At 37.9% G+C, this 21,481-nt stretch overlaps 1 protein-coding gene across 2 annotated transcripts in view; it reads left to right on the plus strand.

Moving 5' to 3' along the window:
- gfra4a (GDNF family receptor alpha 4a) overlaps positions 1 to 21,481 on the plus strand; it is a 221,412-nt gene that overhangs the window by 148,936 nt on the left and 50,995 nt on the right. For both annotated transcript variants that reach the window (XM_022191617.2, XM_051952877.1), the window contains exons 2-3: positions 6,792 to 7,073; positions 11,825 to 11,905. In XM_022191617.2, coding sequence (XP_022047309.1) covers positions 6,792 to 7,073; positions 11,825 to 11,905 — 363 coding nt within the window. The remainder of the gene's footprint in view (positions 1 to 6,791; positions 7,074 to 11,824; positions 11,906 to 21,481) is intronic.

Here is a 21,481-nt window from a genome sequence, read left to right on the forward strand (position 1 = left end):
TTATTGACAGCTCGCCGGTTAGATTAGCTGACTCCGTGGAAAAGGTTGAGGAGTCTCCTGCAGAACTCGTGTTCAGTTAACTCGTATTCTTCGCAAGAATCAGCTGAGGACGTCCACCGGATTCTCTCGTGTTGCACCTCGAGTTTGACTCGAATGGAGATGTAAAATTCTGACAGTTTTCTGCGTCAACTAGTGAAAAAATATCAAATTTCTGTCATAATTAAAAGTCTGCTTTCGCTCCTTATCGCTGGATTGAGCTGTGATGGGATCAAATTGGAGTAAGTTTTAACTAAACATCAAGTAGTCAGATGCTGGGAATCTGTCAAAATCACCACATTTACATGGTTTAGCAGAGCTAGAGACTGTAAAACTGTAAAAGAAAGATCAAATTTGAGCTTTAAATTGTGATAATTCATTAAAGTCACCTTATTTTACATATCTTTCTTGAAAATGTGCCCAAAATGAACTGTTTACTTTGATTAAAGTATGTAAAATAATAAAAATTCTGCACTTGTCTGTGCAACTGTGAAGCTGTTAATGACCCATCTGTGACCAACAATCATTTGACAGAAATTTAGAGACTTTTTTCATTTTTTTAAATGATTCATGCCACCATAAATGTATCATTATGCGCAAAGGACATTTTTTCTGAGAGTTTGTCTCGAATGGAGATTCAAAATTCTGACAGTTTTCTGAAAAAATATCAAGCTTCTGCCTTAATTACAAATCAACTTTCACTCCTTATCACTTGATTGAGCTGTGATGGGATCGGAAACAATTAAGTTTTAATTAAACAGAAAGTCTCACCAAGTCATCGGTTTCTGGGAATCTGAAAATTAGCAGAGCCAGGGACTGTAAAACTGTAAAAGAAAAATTGGATTTTCAGCTTTCTGGTGGTTCTTGAATGCATCATTTAAAAAATCATGGAAAATGAGCCAAATCTGAGCTTTAAATTGTGAAAACTCATTGAAGTCGCTTTATTTTATATATCTCATTTAAAAAATTACCAAAAATTACCAGTTTGCCTTAATTAAATTATGGAAAATAATAACATTTCTGCATTTTTCTGTGCAACTATGAAGCTATAAATGACTTATCTGTGATCAACAGTCACATGACAGAAATTCAGAGACTTTTCAGCTGATCTGCAGGCAGTGTTTGCACAGAGCAGATGTGAGACCAGGATAGAAACAAATTGAAAATGCAAAAAGTTAATTATCTATAATATGTAGAGCCACCTTATTTTTTTCCCAGTATTGGTAACACTTGGAGGTGCTTAGAAAAATGTTGATTCCAGTTTTTTTTTTTTTTTTTTTTTTGTGAAAGACATAATCAGATAATTAAAAAAAAAAGACTCATACCATCATAAGTGTTTTATTCCACAGAGAGGATCTTTTTTTCTCAGAGTTTGACTTGAATGAAGAGGTAGAATTCTGACAGTTTTCTGAAAAATTATCAAGTTTCTGCCTTAATTAGAAATCAGCTTCTGCTTCTTATCACTTGATTGAGCTGTGAAGGGATCGAATTTGATCAAGTTTTAATCAAATGCAGAAAGTCTCACCAAGTCGTCGGTTTCTGGGAATCTGTCAGGCAGTCGCTAACCGCTTGTTTTACACTAATATCCAACACTTTCTATGCAACCTGCTAAAATATTCAGCGAGCAGTGAATAGGGGTTACTGTAATACTGCTGCACTGTTGGATATTTAATTGACCTCTTAACATTTTACGTTTTCTTGGAAAAAGCATCTTTTTCCGCCCTTTCTGCCAATATTTCATACGTATTCAGCTTATTCCAGTTTTTATGGAGGCAATATATTTACACTGTGAAATATTTACACCCAATACTATATTTTTATGCCTGCACCGTTCCGCTCGAATTGTAATATTCCAGATGTATTAGGTATCATTTTACACACGCTGCACCAAAATCCACTCCGTCATGTTCGGTGTGTGTGGAAACTTTCAGAACTCGACTGCAGTTTGAAGTAAAGTTCAGTGCGTTTGAAGAAAGTGTCGGTGCACAGCAGGAGTTTGTGTCGACTGACCCATCATTAGGTTAGAGGGTTTTTCTTCCTGTAGTCCAGCTTGCAGCGTGGCTCCAGGGATGGTCCTGTCGGTGAGCAGATCCATCACTTTGGTCCAGATTGAAACATCTCAACTATGTTTGGATGGATTTCTATGAAACACAGAGCAGAAGTCCAGACACTGATTGTCATCTCCTGACCTTTCCTACACTTTGTTCAAGTTTGTGGTTTTGGGTGAAACATGTCAGTTATTTGACAAGCAAATTTCAAAAACTTCAGTGATCTGTTATCTTTTTCATGTACTTTGGTGTGTGAACCTGCAAAGGTAATGACTTTCCTGTTGCCTTCAGTTGGACTTGGTGTTTTCTGCACAACTTATTAGCAGATTTCAGCAACTTCACAAAAGATGGCAAACATGGTTAACAAAATACCTCCCGTCCATAGATAGATACATGAAGTTATGCCAACTTAAGTCATCCATCCATCCATCCATCCATCCATTCTCTATACACCGCTTTATCCTCATTAGGGTCGCGGAGGGTGCTGGAGTCTATCCCAGCTGACTCAGGTGAAGGCAGGGGACACCCTGGACAGGTCGCCAGTCAGTCGCAGGCAAACAATCACAGATATACATATACAGACAAACAATAACACTCACATTCACACCTACGGGCAATTTAGAGTCATCAATTCACCTCAGCATATTTTTGGACTATGGGAGGAAGCCGGAGAACCCGGAGAAAACCCACGCATGCACAGGGAGAACATGCAAACTCCATGCAGAAAGATCCCGGGCTCAGGCTGGGATTGGAACCAGGGATGTTCTTGCTGCGAGGTGAAAGTGCTAACCACTACACCACTGTGCAGCCCAACTTAAGTCAGTTTTCCTTCATACCTAATAGGCAGTTAGACATTGTGTTAAAAATATAAATGAGACATACAACTATTTTTATGTTCTTTTTTTTTGGACATTTTTCCTACTAGAGTCATGTCAAGAACTACTCATAGCCTTAATCATTGGTAAAGCCTTTAGTTCTTATAGTTCTTGAATTCAGTTCTTAAATTCGTTAGTCCTTGCACTTGCTTACAATCTTTTCACGTGTCTCTATGAGGACTTTGTTCCGCTCTTTTTTTGTGTTGATCTTCAGGTCTTTGCAGTTGAAAGACCTTCTTGCCATCGCTCTGGTCTTTCTGTTTCCTCCTCACTTTTCTCAATTTGATTCTGGTCTGGACTCCAAATGTTGATACAGTTTTCTGGTTACCATTTCTCACCACTTTGGTTGCATGCTTAAGATCTTTGTCTTGTTGGAAGGTCCAAGATTCTCTCCAGACTCCCTGATGTTTTCCTCTAGAAACCCGCTGTCCTCTTTTCTCATGATGCTGTTAACTTTGACAAAGTTTCCCCACCTATCAGGTTGAATAAACACCTGGAAGACATTACATTCCCACCACCATTTTTGACTGTGAGGTTGGCGTTCTTGGGTAAAATACTTCTCTTTTCTTTTGCCAATTAAAAGCTATGTTTTTGAGTCCAAACAACTCCATTTTCATCCCATATAACCACACAATTGATGACCACAGCCTTTCTTTTTTAGAGTTTTTGTGTGTCCATCTTAGAGGATGAAAGTCCTTGTTGGTCTTTGTACATGTAGACCAGAGTTCTTTAATGTCTGATTGAGATGTTGCTACCAGAACTGCTCAGATTCATCAGGATGGTTTAGGTGTTGATCCTTGGATCTCCTCTATTGTTCTTGCTAATATGGGGTCACTTTTGGCTTCCTACCGTGTCCTTTGAGATTTTTCTGAATGTGAAATGTCTTGTATTTTTGTTGTCCTACTTTGCACTGTGACTACTTGCACTTGAAACACTCGGATATGACTTTGTAGGCTTTTCCCATAATGTGAACAACCACAACATGCATGTGGAGGTCCTTACAAAGCTAACTAAAGTTGTTTGGTTGGTACTAGTAACTGGTTGGAGGACTACTGCATCATTTGTTCCCACTCGGTAGTGTATAAGAAGGCTCTAGAACATTGTATAAATTCACATTAAACCATTTGGAATGATGTTGAAGCTGCATTTCCTCAAAAACTGGCGACAGCTTAAAGAGATATGAATAATGGATCAAGCCATTTATAGTGAATAAGTACCAAAAACCCATCTGAACCAATGTTTTGTTACTTGTTTGTGTAATTTCCAACCATAAAGGACTCACTGGTCAACTAAAAAAGGCACTACAAATCAAAAAATTGGCACGGCTTTCAACAAGTTGGGGCTTAACCATACAAGGATGCATTAGAAACCACTATATCGTTTATAAGAGTGAGTAAGAGCCCTCAGACAGCGGGGAATAAACAAGCGTTTATTGTCCTTAGGGGAATAAAGCTTGCATGTGATTAGTGCCACATGAAACGAGGCAACAGTAAACACGCTGTCCCCCCCGCAAATGATGCAGCCCCTCTCCGGGCCAATCCGTTACAAACATGACACTTTGTTTTGACTGGAGCTGAAGCGCTTCGGTGTAATTCTGAGCATGCCAGGATCTATTGGTGAGATGCATCATCCCCCCAAGTTTCATCAAAATCTAGTCAGCGGCGTCAGATATATTCCATGTGACAACTGCATGAATTCATGAATAATGTAGCGCCGCCCCCGGCGATGGGAATGTAATTTTAAAAAGCTTGGATACAGTAGTGAGATGCATCGTTGACTGTGCTTGATGGACGCTGACAGGGGATATAAAAATTTTATGCAATTATGGAATTCGCTTCACCTTTATTATTTCTGCAATGAACCAATGAGTCGTGAAAATCCTCGCGTTTATTCACCAGTTTGTTTTGATGTCGTTAAAGGAGCAATCCGCCAACTTCATGTTTCAAAGTCAGTTCACTGATCACGGGGAGCGATTCTGAGTCTGAGAAAACAGCTGATTAACCCTGATGATGATGATGATGATGATGTGATGACAGTTCTGACATTCTGGGGCATTGAGGCTACGAATTTGTATCATGAACTCTGTGTTACAACCTGAGGGGTGTAATGTTTACCAGGATTCACAGTTTAATGAGCTCGACCTATACTGGAGACTGAAGGTCAACCTCTGCTGCATCAGTGTTTCTGTCTTTTATCTTTATGCAAGGGTAAATTATTATTTCATTTATCTTAGATGCATCCACAAACAGCTTTGTAACCAACAGACCAAACTATTTGGACAAACTTTGGTCTCATGCATGCTTTCAGTTGCCTAGATGACAACACTACAAGAGAGAAAGGGATAGAACGTGTGATTTTTAGCCTTTTTTATTCTACCTGTCTAACCTCACACTGAATAAATCAAAATCTTTGCACCAATTTAGTTCCACCTGCAGCGTCACCTCAAATTAGCCATAAAAGCTCAAATTGGTTCAATCTCCAAACCCCAAAACCTACTGGTGGATTTTTAAGTTATGTAATCTTGAAAAAAAAACTGCCAAAATTACATCGTCTAGCAGAGCCAGAGGCTGTAAAAACAGAAAGAAAAATTGGATTTTCAGCTTTCTGGCTGTCCTTGAATGAACCATGTATGGTTACATCAGGAGAATGAATCAAATCTGACCTTCAAGTCATTACAGTTCATTAGTCGCTTAAGTTTACATATTTCATTTATAAAATCAGTAAAAAAAAAAAAAATTGTTTATCTTCATTAAATTATGTAAAATAATAAAAATTCTGCACATTTCAGTGCAACTATGAAGCTATTAATGCCTCACCTGTGACCAACAGTCACATGACAGAAATTCAGAGACTTTTTAGCTGAACTGCAGCCAGTGTTTGTACAGAGCAGATGGGAGGAGACCAATATGGAATACAAGTTCATAATGTAAATAATTATTTATAGTGTCTAGAGCCATCATTTCCCCCCCAGTTTTAGTAGCACCAGGGGGCACTTGGAAAAATTGGCTGAATTGAAAATCTGAACACACTGATATCAGATTTTTATAGTTTTTGTAAAATAAATAATCAAAGAAATTATATATTGTTGACGATTAATGACATTTTAAGTGTGTCATACTTTAAAAAAAATACACTTCTTAGTTCTTTATCCTTCTATACAGAAAATGCACAGAAAGTGCTCTGAATTCAGGTTAATGTGGTTTTCAGTTAATTAAAAAAAACAGAAGTTCTTGTTATTTACGCTCAACCTGTGGTTTTATGTGTTAAAAGAAGGATATAATAGAGTTTTATTGCCCTTTGCAAGGGTGCATTACACTACAGGCACATAGGAATTCTTTGTGCGCTTTCTCAAGTCAGCTTTATTTGCAATTTATAATTTAATTTAGCGACGTACATCTGAGAGTAGATTCAACACATAAAACAAGTTCAAGTGTGATCTTGGTGTCTACAGACCGTGCGGGAGGTCATGGGAATTTCTTTTTTTTTTTTTACATTTTTGCAGTCTGTCAAGTGCAAAGGTTCAGTGAGGAGCTGATTTTTAGTCTTTCCTTGAAGACTGAATGAGATTCTGCGTTACACTTTTACACTTGATGTAAAAAAATTGAAAATAAATACCCTGACAAGAGTACAGAAGTAATTTTTACATTTTATTTTACCTTCACTTTATACCCTATTATTCTGTGTTTTCTTATTGTGTAAACTGCTATTGAATGTGCCTGCTGCTTAATTTATTGCACATGTTGGTTTTTAAATGAACATACTGTCATACTCTACAGATCGGTGTTGTGATGTTGCAGCACGACTCTGACCTGCCCTCTGTCTTGCCTTGCAGGAGTCCCACGTCTGGCTTTGTCTGTCGGTGGGAGGGACTGCCTTCGCGCCGGAGACACCTGCTCCAGCGACGACACCTGCAGCCCGCGACTGCGCACCCTCAGGCAGTGCGTGGCCGGGGACGGCAGCGTGAAGCTGGGGCCCGGGGCGAGGAACCAGTGCGAGAACGCCATGACGGCCCTGCTGTCCACCCCTCTGCACGGCTGCCAGTGTAAACGAGGCATGAAGAAGGAGAAGAACTGCCTGAGCATCTACTGGAGCCTGCACCAGTCCGTGCTGCACGGTAAGAGTTGCCCACGGGTGGGCGGCAGCAGGTACAGTATGTTACTGGGATTATTGAGCGTGTGCCGCCCATTACACACGAATGAGCTGCCCGCCTCCAGACAGCTCGACAGGAGATTTCAGCCCCAAAAATAAAGAGAGTGATTATTGCGTCAAAGATAGTTAAAAAACCGAAGCCCTGATTCCTTTTGTTCTGCCCACACTCACTGTGAATGATCACTTTTGTGCTTATTGCAGATGCCTCACACTGTCATTGTCATTTCCGACACCAAACCCTGTTATTTGTCACAGTTTTACATTCAAATTCAGCACAAAGCAGCAGGAAAAGAGTGTGATGGTTGAACAGGACTGACAACACTGTGAGTATCCTGGAAGTCAAGTCTAAAGGAACTGACGTGTGTAAAACAAACAGTACAGTTCAAGCTATGGAAAAAGAACTAATTACTGTTTGTTAAAATAAAGGTTTTTCATGTGGACATGTGGCCGACTATATTTCAAATAAGCGTCTGAATTCATATGTTTTCCTGCGGTGTTGCTCGATATCATCTGCAATTTAAGAAAACTAGAAAAATCTGTCAAATCTACAGGAATTGACAAGGAGATAAAGCACAAATAAAACAAAAGGACAAAGGACTATTTGTTGCAATACAGATTATTTATGTGGATGATATGTACAGTTTTAAAAATAAACGTGTAAATTAGTGTGTTTTTCTCCGATTTTAAGAAATTATCTATCTTTTTATTCAATCCTTAACTTATTTAATTTAATTTGTAATGAAATGTGAGATCGTTATTTGATAATGCAGCCAAATTACTTTTAAAATAAATGTGTAAATTAATATGTTTTTCTTTGATTTTACTAAATGTCATCTGTAATTTACCAAAAACAAGAAAATACGTAAAATAATCGTAATTCAATCCTTGATTCATGTAATTTAATTTGTAGATAAAATGTGTAATGTTGAATTATTGACAAATATCTGTACATTAAAAAAACAAAACTTATTTTGGCCTACTTTTTACTATTTCTGCCCAGAAATAATAATTTAAAAAAGGATGTTAAAGACATTGTTTCACACACTAGGAAAATCTATAAAAATAAAATAAGGGTAAGAAATTATTAATTAATCCTTAGTATATGTAATTTCATTTGTAATGAAAATGTGTAATAATTATTTGATAATGCAGCTAAATGAGAACAGTAATTTTGGCCTATTACTTTTAAAATAAACCTGCAAATTAATACTTTCTTCAACAAATTTTGTAGATTTTATCTGTAATTTAACAAAACTTGTCAAATAACTGTCAGAAATGATGTAACATTTATTATTTGTGCAGGTAGGAAAATGTGTAATTTTCAAATAATGGCAAATATTGTTAAATATATCCTTTTTTTTGACTGATTTTATACTATTTTTGGCCCAGAAATGTTTTAAAAAGACATTAAAGACATTGTTTCACCCACATATAAACAACAGTCTCAGCCTGGTCACCTTTATAAAAATTCCTACTAGAGATGTAAGGTAATAATTGTTTGATTATGCATAGAACAAGACTGACACCACTACTGAATATCCTGGAAGTCAAGTGCGGTAGATAAAACAAACCTCAGTCTTTCCGAGGTGAAGATGCAACAGATATTTGTGAGGCAGAACACATGCAAAGTCTAGACTACACAACACGCACGCTTTATGAAAAATAACGCTACAGTATATTGGAGAAAAGTGGCATTGTGATAGTTTGTTCTTTTGCAACATATATTTAGAAATGAAAATGGTTTTTTTTGCTAGCAATTTTCAGCAGATGGCTTGAATAACTCTGTCTGGGAAGAATTAATGCAGAATGATTGGGGTGATTTTGAAGAGGAGTGCATCTGCATCGGAAATAAAAAGTCATTTTAAAAAAGCTGAAATAACCTCTCTCATATGATGTAACACTGACAAAGGCTCTAGATGGAATTCAGATCTGGCTTTTTCCACTCACCATATGGAGTTTTGTTAAATAGTGAAAGAAATTAGTCGACAGAGTTTTTGTTTTTGGTCATCTTTTCTGTGGCTGGAATATGTCTTTATTATTAACGCTGTCAATTTATCCCAAAGTTTAGCTTCTTTTCTTTGACGTTACACCAACGTCACTGACAATGCAAATTACTGAGTTTTGTTAATTAGATTTGTAGCTAATTTGTGTAGGAATTAGCCCCAGTAAAGCTTTATCTGAACCAACACTGGTCACATATTCAGAAGTGTGTTTGTGGATCTGTATTTACACAAAGCCATGTTTTTTTTGCTATTATATTTTATACTGCAGTGTACAGACACTTCATGTACATTTCCCAGAAGTCATGTTTATTACGATTATTACCCTCCTGTTGTCCTCATTTACGGGCACCAAAAAAAAATAAAAAATTTCCTTGTCTTAAAAAAATCCAAAAATTCAGCAACAAAAATCCCCCAAATTTCTGAAATTTGCAAAACCTTCAGGAAGAAAATTCCGATAATTCCTTGAAAGTTTCCCGTAAAAGTTTTACTTAAAAAAAAATCCCCCAAATTTGGCAAGAAAATTCTTGTAAATATTTTCAGAAAATGAGTAAATATCTTCCAAAAATGAGCTATATGGGCACCAGGTCGTAACGTTTTCTGAGCAACACACCATACTATGACGTTTTTACAGTGAAGGTTCTATGGAACCAGTTTGACATGTTCAGGCATTCTTTGTGTGAAAATTCAGAGATTTCAGATATCAGAAGGTGGTTTTCAACTTTCTTTGTTAACTTTCTGCTTCAACTTTAAACTATATTGTTCAATGTTTGACTGCAGACATAAAGCAGGAAGACACTGAGCTGCTCGGGTGTTCCTGATAACACCAAGCAGCCACCTGGACAGCCAATAGGAACACAGCTTACTGGAAGTCCAGAGGGCTGGCTTAGTGAAGGTGAACCAGGTTTAGTTCCGTTGCTTTAGTTTGTTCTTTAGGTGTTTGCTTGCAGCTTCCAGCAGTAAAATCCTCTTTAATGTGTTTCTTGGTGTGTTTTAGGGCTTTGTGCTGGATAGTTGTCTTGGTAAATGTGGTTCTTTAGCCACAGTTAGCACGTGGTGCTAATGTGTGCAGTGATTGGCTGTAGTGAGTCTTTAGAGGTTTTTGGTCAGACACATTCTGTATTCTTGTTTGTGAACCAACGTTGGTTGTCCAGAAGGTAAGAGTTCCTGTCCTGATTCTCTGTTTAAAGAGCTTCTCTGGTAGGCTGCAGGAGACTTTAGCGTTTGGGTTGTGCTAGTTTGGTTTCTGTACGGTTTCATTTGGACGACTATCTTGAGGCCCCTCCATGTGGTTTAGTGAGGTTTTCTGGAACAGTTCTACAAAGCAACCTGCAGCAGAAGAGACTTTCAGAGTTTTTAGGAAGTTCTGGAGACCTGACTTTACTGTTCAGTGAAGCTGAAGCCCCCATAAAGTAGGCCTAATGATGCCTATTTTATCAGTAAAGCTTCTAATAGTTTCTTTAACAACATTCACAATTTTTTTGTGTGTGAAAAAAACGCTTCTATCATTTCTTTTTTCCACCAAAAAATCTTCAAAGATTTCCCAAAAATAAAAACATATTTTTGAAATTTTATACAGTTTTGTCCTTTTATTTTCACTGTAAACATGTCAGTTAGTAATAATGTTTCTAAATATTGTCTGTGACTGATTGAACAAAACAGGCAAAATCTCTGTAATTATAGTTTTAAAAATGATGTACGATTTTTTCAAGCATAAGTATGTAAGTATTTTAATTTCATAAAATATTTATGAAATATTATTGCATTTTAAAATACAGGAAATCTGTAATTTTTCAGTCACAATGTTTAAGAACAATTTACTATTTTTACAGATTTACAGATTTATTTATTTTTAATGATATGAAGAGCTTTGGCCTACTGCATTTACAATAACCATGAAAATTAATAATTTTTCTGAGATTTTATGCAATATCATCTGTAAATGAGCAATACTATATTTATATTGCATTTTAGCTGATTTAAATACAGGAAATCAGTGTAATTTTACATCCACACAGCGTAAAAGAACAAATTACAATTTTTTTGCAGGTTTACAGATATTTATTTATTTTTAAATGATGATATGTCGAGTTTTGGCCGACTGCATTTACAATAATCATGAGAATTTGTAATTTTTCTGAGATTTTACGCAATATCTGCAATTTAGCAAATTTAGCAAAACAAGGAAAATCCGTAAAAAATAATTCTATTAATTTACTTAATAAAGCTACCTTTAAAGGTCTCTAGTCATCTGTTATGCTGTGCACAGTGGGACATCAATATTTGGTTAGTTGCCATTTAATTAGTCTTTCTACTTATTGACTGTCTGTACAACAATAGTACTGGTATTTTCTATTCAGCCAAACAAATCTGTATTTAAGAACTAGTTCTCCCTTTATTAATCTCAGTGGGGAAATGTGCAATGCTGCAGTGCAAACACTTTAGGAATGACATATAAAATTAAAATACACCAAAATATACTTATTTCTATGTATCTTGTCTTATCATAATGCAGCCGAGCATGAAATGTTTGCATTATTCTCCTTCTGTTTCGCAGCTTTGTACACAACTTTTGTTACTATATTAGGCTTTTGGTACAGAGTGTTAAATGTCAGAACCTTGCAAAGAGCAAGTCTGCAGTTGAAAAAGAGGAAAGTACTTTTATTTCGAGTTGTCATGACAACAAAAAGTTAACGTCTCTCCTCGTTGTTGGCAGGACTGAGCCTGGTGGAGGATTACCCGTACGAACCGGAGGAGAGGGGCTCCGACTACGTTCGTCTGGCCTCCATCGCTGCAGGTGAGTTGGCGAGGAAGTGTTTTCCCATTTAACTGGAAAGGAGAAAAACAAAATGACAGCAGGGTTGAGTAATAAGACAAATCTGCTGTCAGCAAATATATTTATTGCAATCTGTGTCCATATCTGATTTAATGGTCTGCCTCCGTAGAATTCAGCTCTGTAAATAATTAACCTGTGGAGCGCAATCGGACGTCTGTGCTTATAGGAGCTGACAGTTGGATTTGCATCATATTAACGACACTCTTGTTGCACTGATTTTCGTCTTTCAGATAACACAGATGCGATTAAAAGACTGTTCCAGTGTGTCTGACTGGTGCTAGAAAGCAACGTCAATACCTAAGTCACGTTTCAGAACTAGAGCATAGACTGTCTGTGCACGTATGTTTATGTCTCATCATTTGTTAGCTTATGTTTTCCCCATCCGTATATAGTATTAACACTGAAACGTGTACAAATACAAAATATAAAAAATACGTCTGTTTCTATATATTTTAATCAGTTAAATCAGTTTCTTCATGATTTTTATGCGATGAAGTGTGCATGATTTATGTTTATAAGTGCGTTTTGCTAAAATTCTTAAACAGACTAAAAAAGACTTGGAAGAGCGCTGGAAATCTGTAAAAAAAACGAACATTTTTGACATTTTAAACAGATTTGGTCTACTGTAGACATATAAATTATTACAGATTTTAGTAGATATTTTCTGCAATTTAGCAAAACAGCATAAAATTGTGGAATAGTAGCTTCAAAAATTATGTATATCTTATATATATATATATATATACTTAATATAATGGCTAATATCTGGCATTATATTTCGCCGATTTAAATGCAGCAAATCAATGCATTTTTTTTTTTTTACAGCCACACAATATACAAGAACAAATTACTTTTTGTTAAAATACAGCTTTTTTAATGTGGTTATTATGTAGAATTTTGGCCTAATACTTTTAACAATAAATATGTAAATTAGTTATTTTTTTCTGTAATTTTACTGAACATTATCTGTAATTTAACAAAACAGGAAAATGTGTAAAACAACTTTTCAAAATGAAGTACCATTTATTCCATCTTTAATATACGAGATTCTTCTTTAAACAATGGTAAGTAATGGATATATTTTTGCATTTGAAATATTTTATTTAGTTTATGAGCTTTATCAACAATTTTCTAAGCATAAATGTTCCAACTATTTCGAAATTGTAATCAATTTAGGGGTTCACAACAAAGCTTATTAGTCTGTATGTGCAATATCATAAGCAAATAATATGAGTAAAAAAGAAATCACAATTTGGCTAACAGCGATTTGCCAGGCAGATTTTTCTTTATTTTAAATGATTTTTTTTAATATAATGAAATCTTTAACACTGATTTGAGTAATATTCTTAGTCTGGCATTCCCCTTATAAAAATGTCACTGCACAGGGAAGCAATATGATAATACAGTCAATACACATAATTCATAAAAACTCTCAGTACTTCCGTTCATACACAAGATGGCGGTATAGACTACAAACATGGCGCAGACCTTCACTAACTTCAGGGTTGCCAGTTTTTGGCGGCGCACTGTAGCACCACAATGGTGCCGTTTGACAGTTACTAAATAAATAGTCGGCAAGTGTAGGATGATTTAGAGTGATCAGAACATCTATTTTATACATATACAATACACTACGCTGTAATAATGTGGCAGTTTCACATAATATGTCAGATTTCACGAAAATGAATTTACGTTGCTAAGGAGGTGGAGACGTCACAAACCTGGCAACGGGGTCACTTCCGCAGCAGCGCGGCAGTTTGGCTAACGGAGCAGCTCATGGTAGGTAGCTGGCAGCGTTTGCGGACAGTAAAAAGTGGTCGATTTCTCACCAAAAAACGGCGCAAACTCTAAAAACAGAGAGGAAATGCTGTGATAAGCGAGGCAAATTAAGACTAGGAGATGGAGAAAACCGAAAATCACCACCAGTCCGGGCAGACGGATTTTTATACATAACCGTTTGTGCCAAATTGGATATAACCCTGCTTGGAGTAACTTCTGGTGGAATGGTAAAACTGCGTGTTCAAAATTCCCCCACTGCTGAGCTACAGTTACAACATGAAGAAGTCCTAGTAGCTTATTAAGGTAAGGCTGTTTTTAATGAGGACTGTATTGGCTGTATTGTAGGTTGATAAATGGGCACGCAGATGTGGTTAATAGTTCGGTGTTTTGTTGTAAAAGTGGCTGTTCTATTGACTTAGTTATGCAAATATGGCTCTCGTTTCTTTCCCCACGTAATGTCAGACACCTGTTCAGTGTTTGGGGTGAAGATTCCCACTCAAAGTAGTCTCTAATGTCACGAAGGTGTCTCTTTAACCCTGCTAGCCTAGATCACCACGTACTGTTAAAAAAAATCCAGGAATAGTCTGGCAGCAAAGGTGCCAAAAACATAGATAACTTCAAATATTTGACAAACAGTTATATTTGAATACAGCAAGCCGGTATAACTTTTACAGTTGCCCACTGTAAAAGATAAAAATGCAATAAAATTATGTGTATATTAGCTACAGTTTTGGCCTCTATTTTAAAGTCATCATATAAATTATTTTTTTATTATTTATGTTTATTCAGAGTTTACCACACAGCATAAATAATTGTGAAAAGTCTTGCTAAAGCTGTGTAAAGATGATTTACATTTACATTTCTTCTTATACATACTGGCTAATATGCGTGAAATATTGTTACTTAGCTGATTTAAATGTGGCAAAAAAGTGTAGTTTTATAGTATTGTGTTTATGTAAATTTACAAATTGAATTAATTTGTAAAAATCTTGAGTTGTGATGCTGCTATAATCTACATTTTTGCCCCCCCCCCCCTTTTTTTTTTTACCATTAACATGTAAGTCAGTACTGTTTACCTATACTGATTTCTACATTTGTTATCTCCATTTTAACAAAACAGGGGGAAGTAACGGAACAGAAAATTAAATGTGCTTTGCAGACATTTTCTTGACCTTATTCCCCATGAGGGACACAGATTCTAAGTTGAGGAAATGTATTATATCTGCAACCTTGTTAAACTGTATGTTAGTGGTTCTCCTGAGTAAAGCAGCGCATTTACAGCAGGAAAACTGTGTGCATTATTGTTCCACATACATGCTTTCAGTTAGTCATGCAGAAAATCCATCAATATGTTTTCATGCTTGTACTGATTTGCTGTCATGTCTGATTTACACTGCTGGTGCTGCAGCTAATAGACCCCAGATTAGAAAATGGATTAGTCTGTTGGTATTTATCACAGAGAATATTCAACAAATAGCAGTAATTTCGCTTTGATTTGGTCAAAAAATGAAGTGATTTTTATGTGTTCTTCTTTTTGGAACAGTGTTTTACCTTAAAGCATTTTTTTCAGTGTCGTATTTCAGTGTATGAAGTTTGCAGTTTAAGAGCTCTAATGTGCAGTTGTGAGGTTAGAGATGAGCGGCTGCATTGAGAGGTAAAATATATTGGCTTGCCTGATTAGCTTTTTTCTACCAGCATTAGTCTCATTTTAATGTAATAAATTTTCATGTTCCTCATAACTCTCCATTATAACAACTTACTTCCATTGGCTGAAGGAGGCAGCACACCATCGTTTCATTTTTGTGCAGAAAAAGGGCCACATCCACATGGCAGCGCTTGCAAAGCCTGTTGAAGTGAACCTGGTTTACAAAGAAAGGTGCTCACCACCATCATGACACCTATTATCTCTAAGTTAAGGTTTTGTTAAGCCAGCTAACACAAAGAAAACCTGGATATGTGGCTATGAAGCCTGCTTTACAAAGCAGGATTTGTGGTTGGCAAAGTAATTTTAGGTTTAGCTATTGAGTTTTGCAGGACAGTGACAGTGATGCACTTCTTACCGGGATATATCATGATGGTAACTTATATTGCACACATGACCGGCTCTGCTGTGCTCAGTGCATGGATAGTAAGGAGACCTCTGAGGAGTTTATACTGTATAAACCTCTTTGTTTTCCTGACAAGCAAATTATACGATATGAGAGATGCACAGTAGATTCTCAGTGGAGGGAACTCCAGTCTTTCTCACTTTATTTTTATCCCTGTTGGCTGCAAACAATTTAAATATAATTGTCCTATAGGCTTTGTAGTGGTATAATAATGAGACAGAGACTGATTAAAGCACTAAAGCCTTGTACTCGTTGACCTTATAAGATTTGCAGTACTCCTAAGTTACTGGTGTGAATTATGCTTTAATATTTGTTCTTTACTTGCTTCCAAAACTGTTTATCGACACCAGGGTCGCAGTGAGCAGACACATTTTTTGGAACGCAAAATCTAACCTATAGTTACATCTAGCTGTACATTAATGATGGGGCAGTGATGTTAATAAGCCTGCTAACTTGTGCTTTTACTGTCTTGATTTTCTTTTTTCCCTTTACCGGCTTTCCTCCTTGCTTTGGCTGCAGCAGCTGTGTAGCATTTAGGCTGTGTCGTGTTTTTAAATTTCTCATATTGATTTAAGATTATAGTTTGTCTATATGTGAGGAGTTTGCAACTATATGCCTGTCCATTGCTTGCCTTTTATGGCTGGGTTCAGAAACTTTCCTGCTTCGTGTGACAGTTTAGCATTACGGTGGTTGTTAGGTTTACAATTCTACAATTCTACAATTTCATTTAGCAGACGCTTTTGTCCAAAGCGACGTACAACACAAGAAAGAATTCAGACATAAGGACAAACCTGTAGTAAGTGCAAAAAGTGCTTTGAGTGCGATTGGTCAAGGGTGTTGCCATCAAGTTGCAGAAGAATTGCCCCCCCCTTTTTTTTCAACTTTGCCAGTGCTAAATAAATGCTGGGTCAGATTGAGTGCCTAGGTGTTCTCTGAACAATTGAGTCTTCAGTTGTCTCTTAAAAGTAGAAAGGGACTACGCACAGAGTTTGGTGGTTTGTTCCACCATTCGGGAACAACAGAGGAGAAGAGTCTGGCTAGAGATTTCGAGCCATGCTGGGCTGGAAGCACCAGGCGTCTCTCACATGCAGAGCGACGTGGGCGTGAAGGGGAGTAGACCTGGATCAGGGAATCCAGGTACGCTGGGGCCGTTCTTGTAAATGTTTTGTAAGCCAGGAGGAGAGTTTTGAATTTGATTCTGGCTGCAACTGGAAGCCAGTGAAGGGAGCTGAACAGGGGAGTGACATGAGCTCTTTTGGGCTGGTTGAAGACCAGACATGCTGCTGCATTCTGGATCATCTGTAGAGGTTTGACTGTACATGCAGGGAGACCTGCCAGAAGAGAGTTGCAGTAGTCAATGCGTGACATCACAAGCGCCTGAACCAGAAGTTGCGTGGCCTGTTGGGTCAGGAAGGGTCTGATCTTCCTGACGTTGTAGAGGGCATAACGACAAGATCGAGGAACTGAGGCCACGTGAACCTTAAAGGTCAGCTGGTCATCAATCATGACACCCAGGTTTCTGGCTGAGTTTGTGGGCACAAGTAGGCTCGAAGGTTTAGTGATGTCCAATAACGAAAAGATATTGCAGTCCTGTTGAAGTTACTTTGTAGTACATTTATCACTGTAAATTTGTCATATGCATACAGATTGTGACTGACAGACACTAAAATATGCACTTTTAGTTCCTTTTTGAAAATATAAATTGTTAAAACAGCAATTAAAATCACCATCAGTATCTCTGTAGCTACTTAGTGGGCCACAGGGACTGATAAAGTAAAGTGAACTTTAACAGCTTTGAACTTTATTTTGCCAGGTAACTCTGTCACCATTATATTGCAGGCAAATGGATGTAAAGCTGATTAATTAGTGACTGACAAAAAGGTTTCCATCAACAGATAGTCAATCATTTGTGAAGGTTTTGTAAACAGTTTCTGCACATCAACTGCTCAAAGTTTTTTGTCGTGTATTTTAATGACCTCTGTGCAGTTTTGCATAAAACCACAAAAGCAGTGATGTTGTTTCATGTAATGCTGCGTGCTCTGGTGAAAGGTCGCAGTGATTTTACATTACGGCTTTAAACTCTGCTCGACCTGTTGCAGTGAATTAACTTAACACACAACACAACAGTTTATATAAGCCAATCATTGGTTTTTAAGGCTTGCTGTCAAGTAGGTAGCGTGTGTGTGTGAGATAAGATTTAATCATCACCAGTTAACACGGGCATGCTTCCTGAATCATCAGCAAGTGTTCAACAGCTGACAGAGTGATATATGTGGATATATATGTAAGCAGGCCGCCAGTTAAACAGATTGGTTGTGCAACGAGAAAAGTAACCGCCTGATATTTATGTCACAGAGACACTGTTTCGATTTCTGTTGTGGCACTTGATAAATATGTGTTTTTTGGCCAGAATGTTTCGTATTAGCTTGTGATGTTTGCATTTCTTTGTCCAGTTGCACTGTAAGGATACTCATGTTGGCCTGCTGTTTGTGAAAATAACAAATCTGCAGCATGTTGAGTGGAATATGCAAACAAGCATCACTAGACAACATGATCATTAGTTAAACTGGAACACTGCATGCTGGACCAACGCTTGTCCAACCGTACTTGTCATTCAGAAGCCTCTTTTTTGAGCAGAAAAACTAAGTGGATCCCCACCAAGTTACGTGGCAAAATAAGAGCAAATCAAGTTGTTATTCTGCATCATTTTGACAGAGGAGACGAGCGGATTTGCAGGTGGGTTCGGGAAGTGTTTGATGAGTAACGGCCCACACTTTGCTTCTGTCTTGCCTCTGAGCAAGCTGCAGGGTTGGTATGTGCTGCTGTTGGCCCCCGAGGCACAGATTAATTACCTATTTATTTTAATGCAGCTGGAAGCGGTGAAACTGGGGGTGGGTGAAGGGGAGACAGACGGAAGAAAAGAAGGAGTCGGAAACAAAAAAAAGCCACGGCAAGAGGTTAGAGGGAGGAAGAGGCAGAAGTAGCAAGAAAAAGAAGATGGAAGACAGACAGAGCTGGTTTGTTTACTCAAACAACATTACATTTTTTTTCCTTTTTGGTGGTTTGGAAAAGAAAGAGGTTGCGCACAAATGAGGCGCTAGGCGAGGACATAAAGTCAAGTGTTTTGTTTTTTCCGACAGCAGTTACACTCTGGATGACTGAAGCCGAGACGGAGAGTCTACGGAACTCAAATAATGACTTAAATGAAGTGATTAGTATGGAGGGAAGTCATGCATACCATAATGCTACTTGTCATGATACACAGAGAAAAACGCTCAAACAAGAATATAAATTCGGCTCACAGAGAGGAACCACTTAATTTAAACTTTCAAATGCAGTTTGCTTTTTAAACATAAAGCAGCCTGGAAAGTGCTTGAGGAAAAGAACAGTTTTGGCCTGAAACGACACGATAAACACAAGTCTAATTGATGCGTTAACACTTTTGATCTTATTAAAACAGACTCTGGTGTGATTCTAAGCAAACTCTGGTACGTTTTGACTGAAATATGAACACAGCACGGAGCAAGATGTTGAAATATACAAAAAAAAAAGGACAAAATACTCTGGCATACCTGGTTCTCCGGTCACAAGAGCGATGTTGCCCATTTTATTTCTCAATTCAGTTCGGTTTTGATGTAATATAGTGCCGGTTCACAACAAGCCACTCCAGGGCACTTCACATTGTGAGGTCGAGACCCTATATTATTGCACCGTAGAGAGAAACTCAAGAAATCTAAAGATTCCCTTTGAGCAAGGACCTGGCGACAGGAGTAAACATACCATCATATATACACAAACCCACATTTGGACTAGCACACAGCACTGTTTTGGAAACTTTAATAGCTTCCCTCACAAATTTTACATCATAAATGCTGTCCAATCTGGTTGTGAAGTTTTCTATTTAAATATACCAGGGATATGTTTTGTTTTCTGGCTTCATGTAACAACTGAAGTCACGCTAAGTAGTCACACAAAGCTGGTTATAAACTCAGTAAGTCAACCCGTGTTTTCCAGATTAGCCATGAGTGTGTTCTTATAAAAGCTGACTAGTTTCTAAATAGCCAATTTTGAAATATAATTCAGGCTAAAAGCCATACAAGTGCTGCAGTCAAAGTATGAAAAAAGGTTGGCAAAAGAAGTGCAGACTGTGAGAATGGGGTCAATATAAACTGAGCAATATCAGTGTCTCATCATTAAGCCACGAGTTGATCTGACTGTAATTACAAATTCTGTGTTACATTAAGTTAATGTGCTGCTTAGATGTAGCCAATTCTAATGGCATGTTTAGCAATTTTGGCCTTCTTCTTTCAGCTGCAACCCTGGTGATGTTAAATGATCTTGGAGGCGAGTAAACAGCAAATATTAAAACATAATTCAAACCAGTAAGTAGACTTCTTATGAGGTCAACAAGTGCAAGGTTTAGTGCTTCAATCAGTCTCCGTTATAGGATTATATTGCTATGTAAAGGCCTTTAAAATCGCAACAGAAAAAAAATAAAGCGAGGGAAACTCGAGTTTCCTCCACTGAGGATCTCTGCCTCTCACATCTATGCTTGTCAGGGAAAGAAAAGGGTTTAGACTGTCTCGAAAAAGTCTTCCTCCCTCCTTGGAGACTCTCTCACAACTTGCAATAAGCTTCACGGGATCTTTCAGGAACGGTGCTGCCATTTTCCAAAAGACCCGATTGGTCAGTAGGCAGTGTCTTTATAGGTCTGCCATCTGGAACATAACCTGCTTCTGAACAAGTTAGGTGTGTAGCATCAGTTACTGTGGCATTATATCCCGGTGAGAAGTGAACCACAATCATAACCCTGAAAAACCGCAGTTAAACCACAGTACAGGCATTAGTGCTACAGTGGATCTTTTCTGTTTTGAGCTGGACCAAGAAAACCATACAACAAGCCTGAATGGATGCAAAAAAAACAAACAAACAAAAAACTCTGCATTCACAAAAAGGAGTGCAGTGAACCCTCGTTTATTGCGTGGGTTACGTTCAAAAAAGAACCTGCGATAGGCGAAAGCCGTGAAGTAGTCAGCTTTATTGTTTTACAGTTATTATACAATATTGCACCTGGGGGAGCGCTGCAGCTGCAGTCAGGTGGACGCCACGGACTCCTCAGAGAGCGGGCCGGCTGAATCAATTGGAGCAGTCGGGGGTGGGGAAGGCTCGCGCCGGCGCTCTTCTCCTGGGGAGCGCAGCTGCAGTGGCCAGAGACGGCTGGGGACCACGTCCACTCCCCGGTTGATGGCGGAGGAAAAGAATAAGGCTGCCCTGTCGGCTCCGTCTTTCAGGGTGTCTCACTACATGGAGACCAAGGAGAGAAATGATCCAGCGCTCCACAGCAGGCAGCGCTGGCCTGTATGGCAGAGGAGACGAGGCGCGGAGACTGTTCACGTTGGTCAGTCCCTTAGCCAATCAGGATGCAGAACACAATGCACTGTTTTAAAAAAAAAGCATTAAAAAGCTGCACTAAAAAATCCGTGAAACAGCGAAGCCATGAAAGGTGACCCGCGTTATAGCGAGGGTTCACTTATATGGCATTTTCAAGAATGGTAAATATACGATTAAAAAATGCCAATATGTATTTAATGAAATGGATATTTTCACACTATTGGGTAATGAACGACATGTTTTTCTTTTTTTCTGAAAA

This window comes from Acanthochromis polyacanthus, chromosome 1 (assembly GCF_021347895.1).
Source record: "Acanthochromis polyacanthus isolate Apoly-LR-REF ecotype Palm Island chromosome 1, KAUST_Apoly_ChrSc, whole genome shotgun sequence".
In the NCBI taxonomy this organism is placed as follows: domain Eukaryota; kingdom Metazoa; phylum Chordata; class Actinopteri; family Pomacentridae; genus Acanthochromis; species Acanthochromis polyacanthus.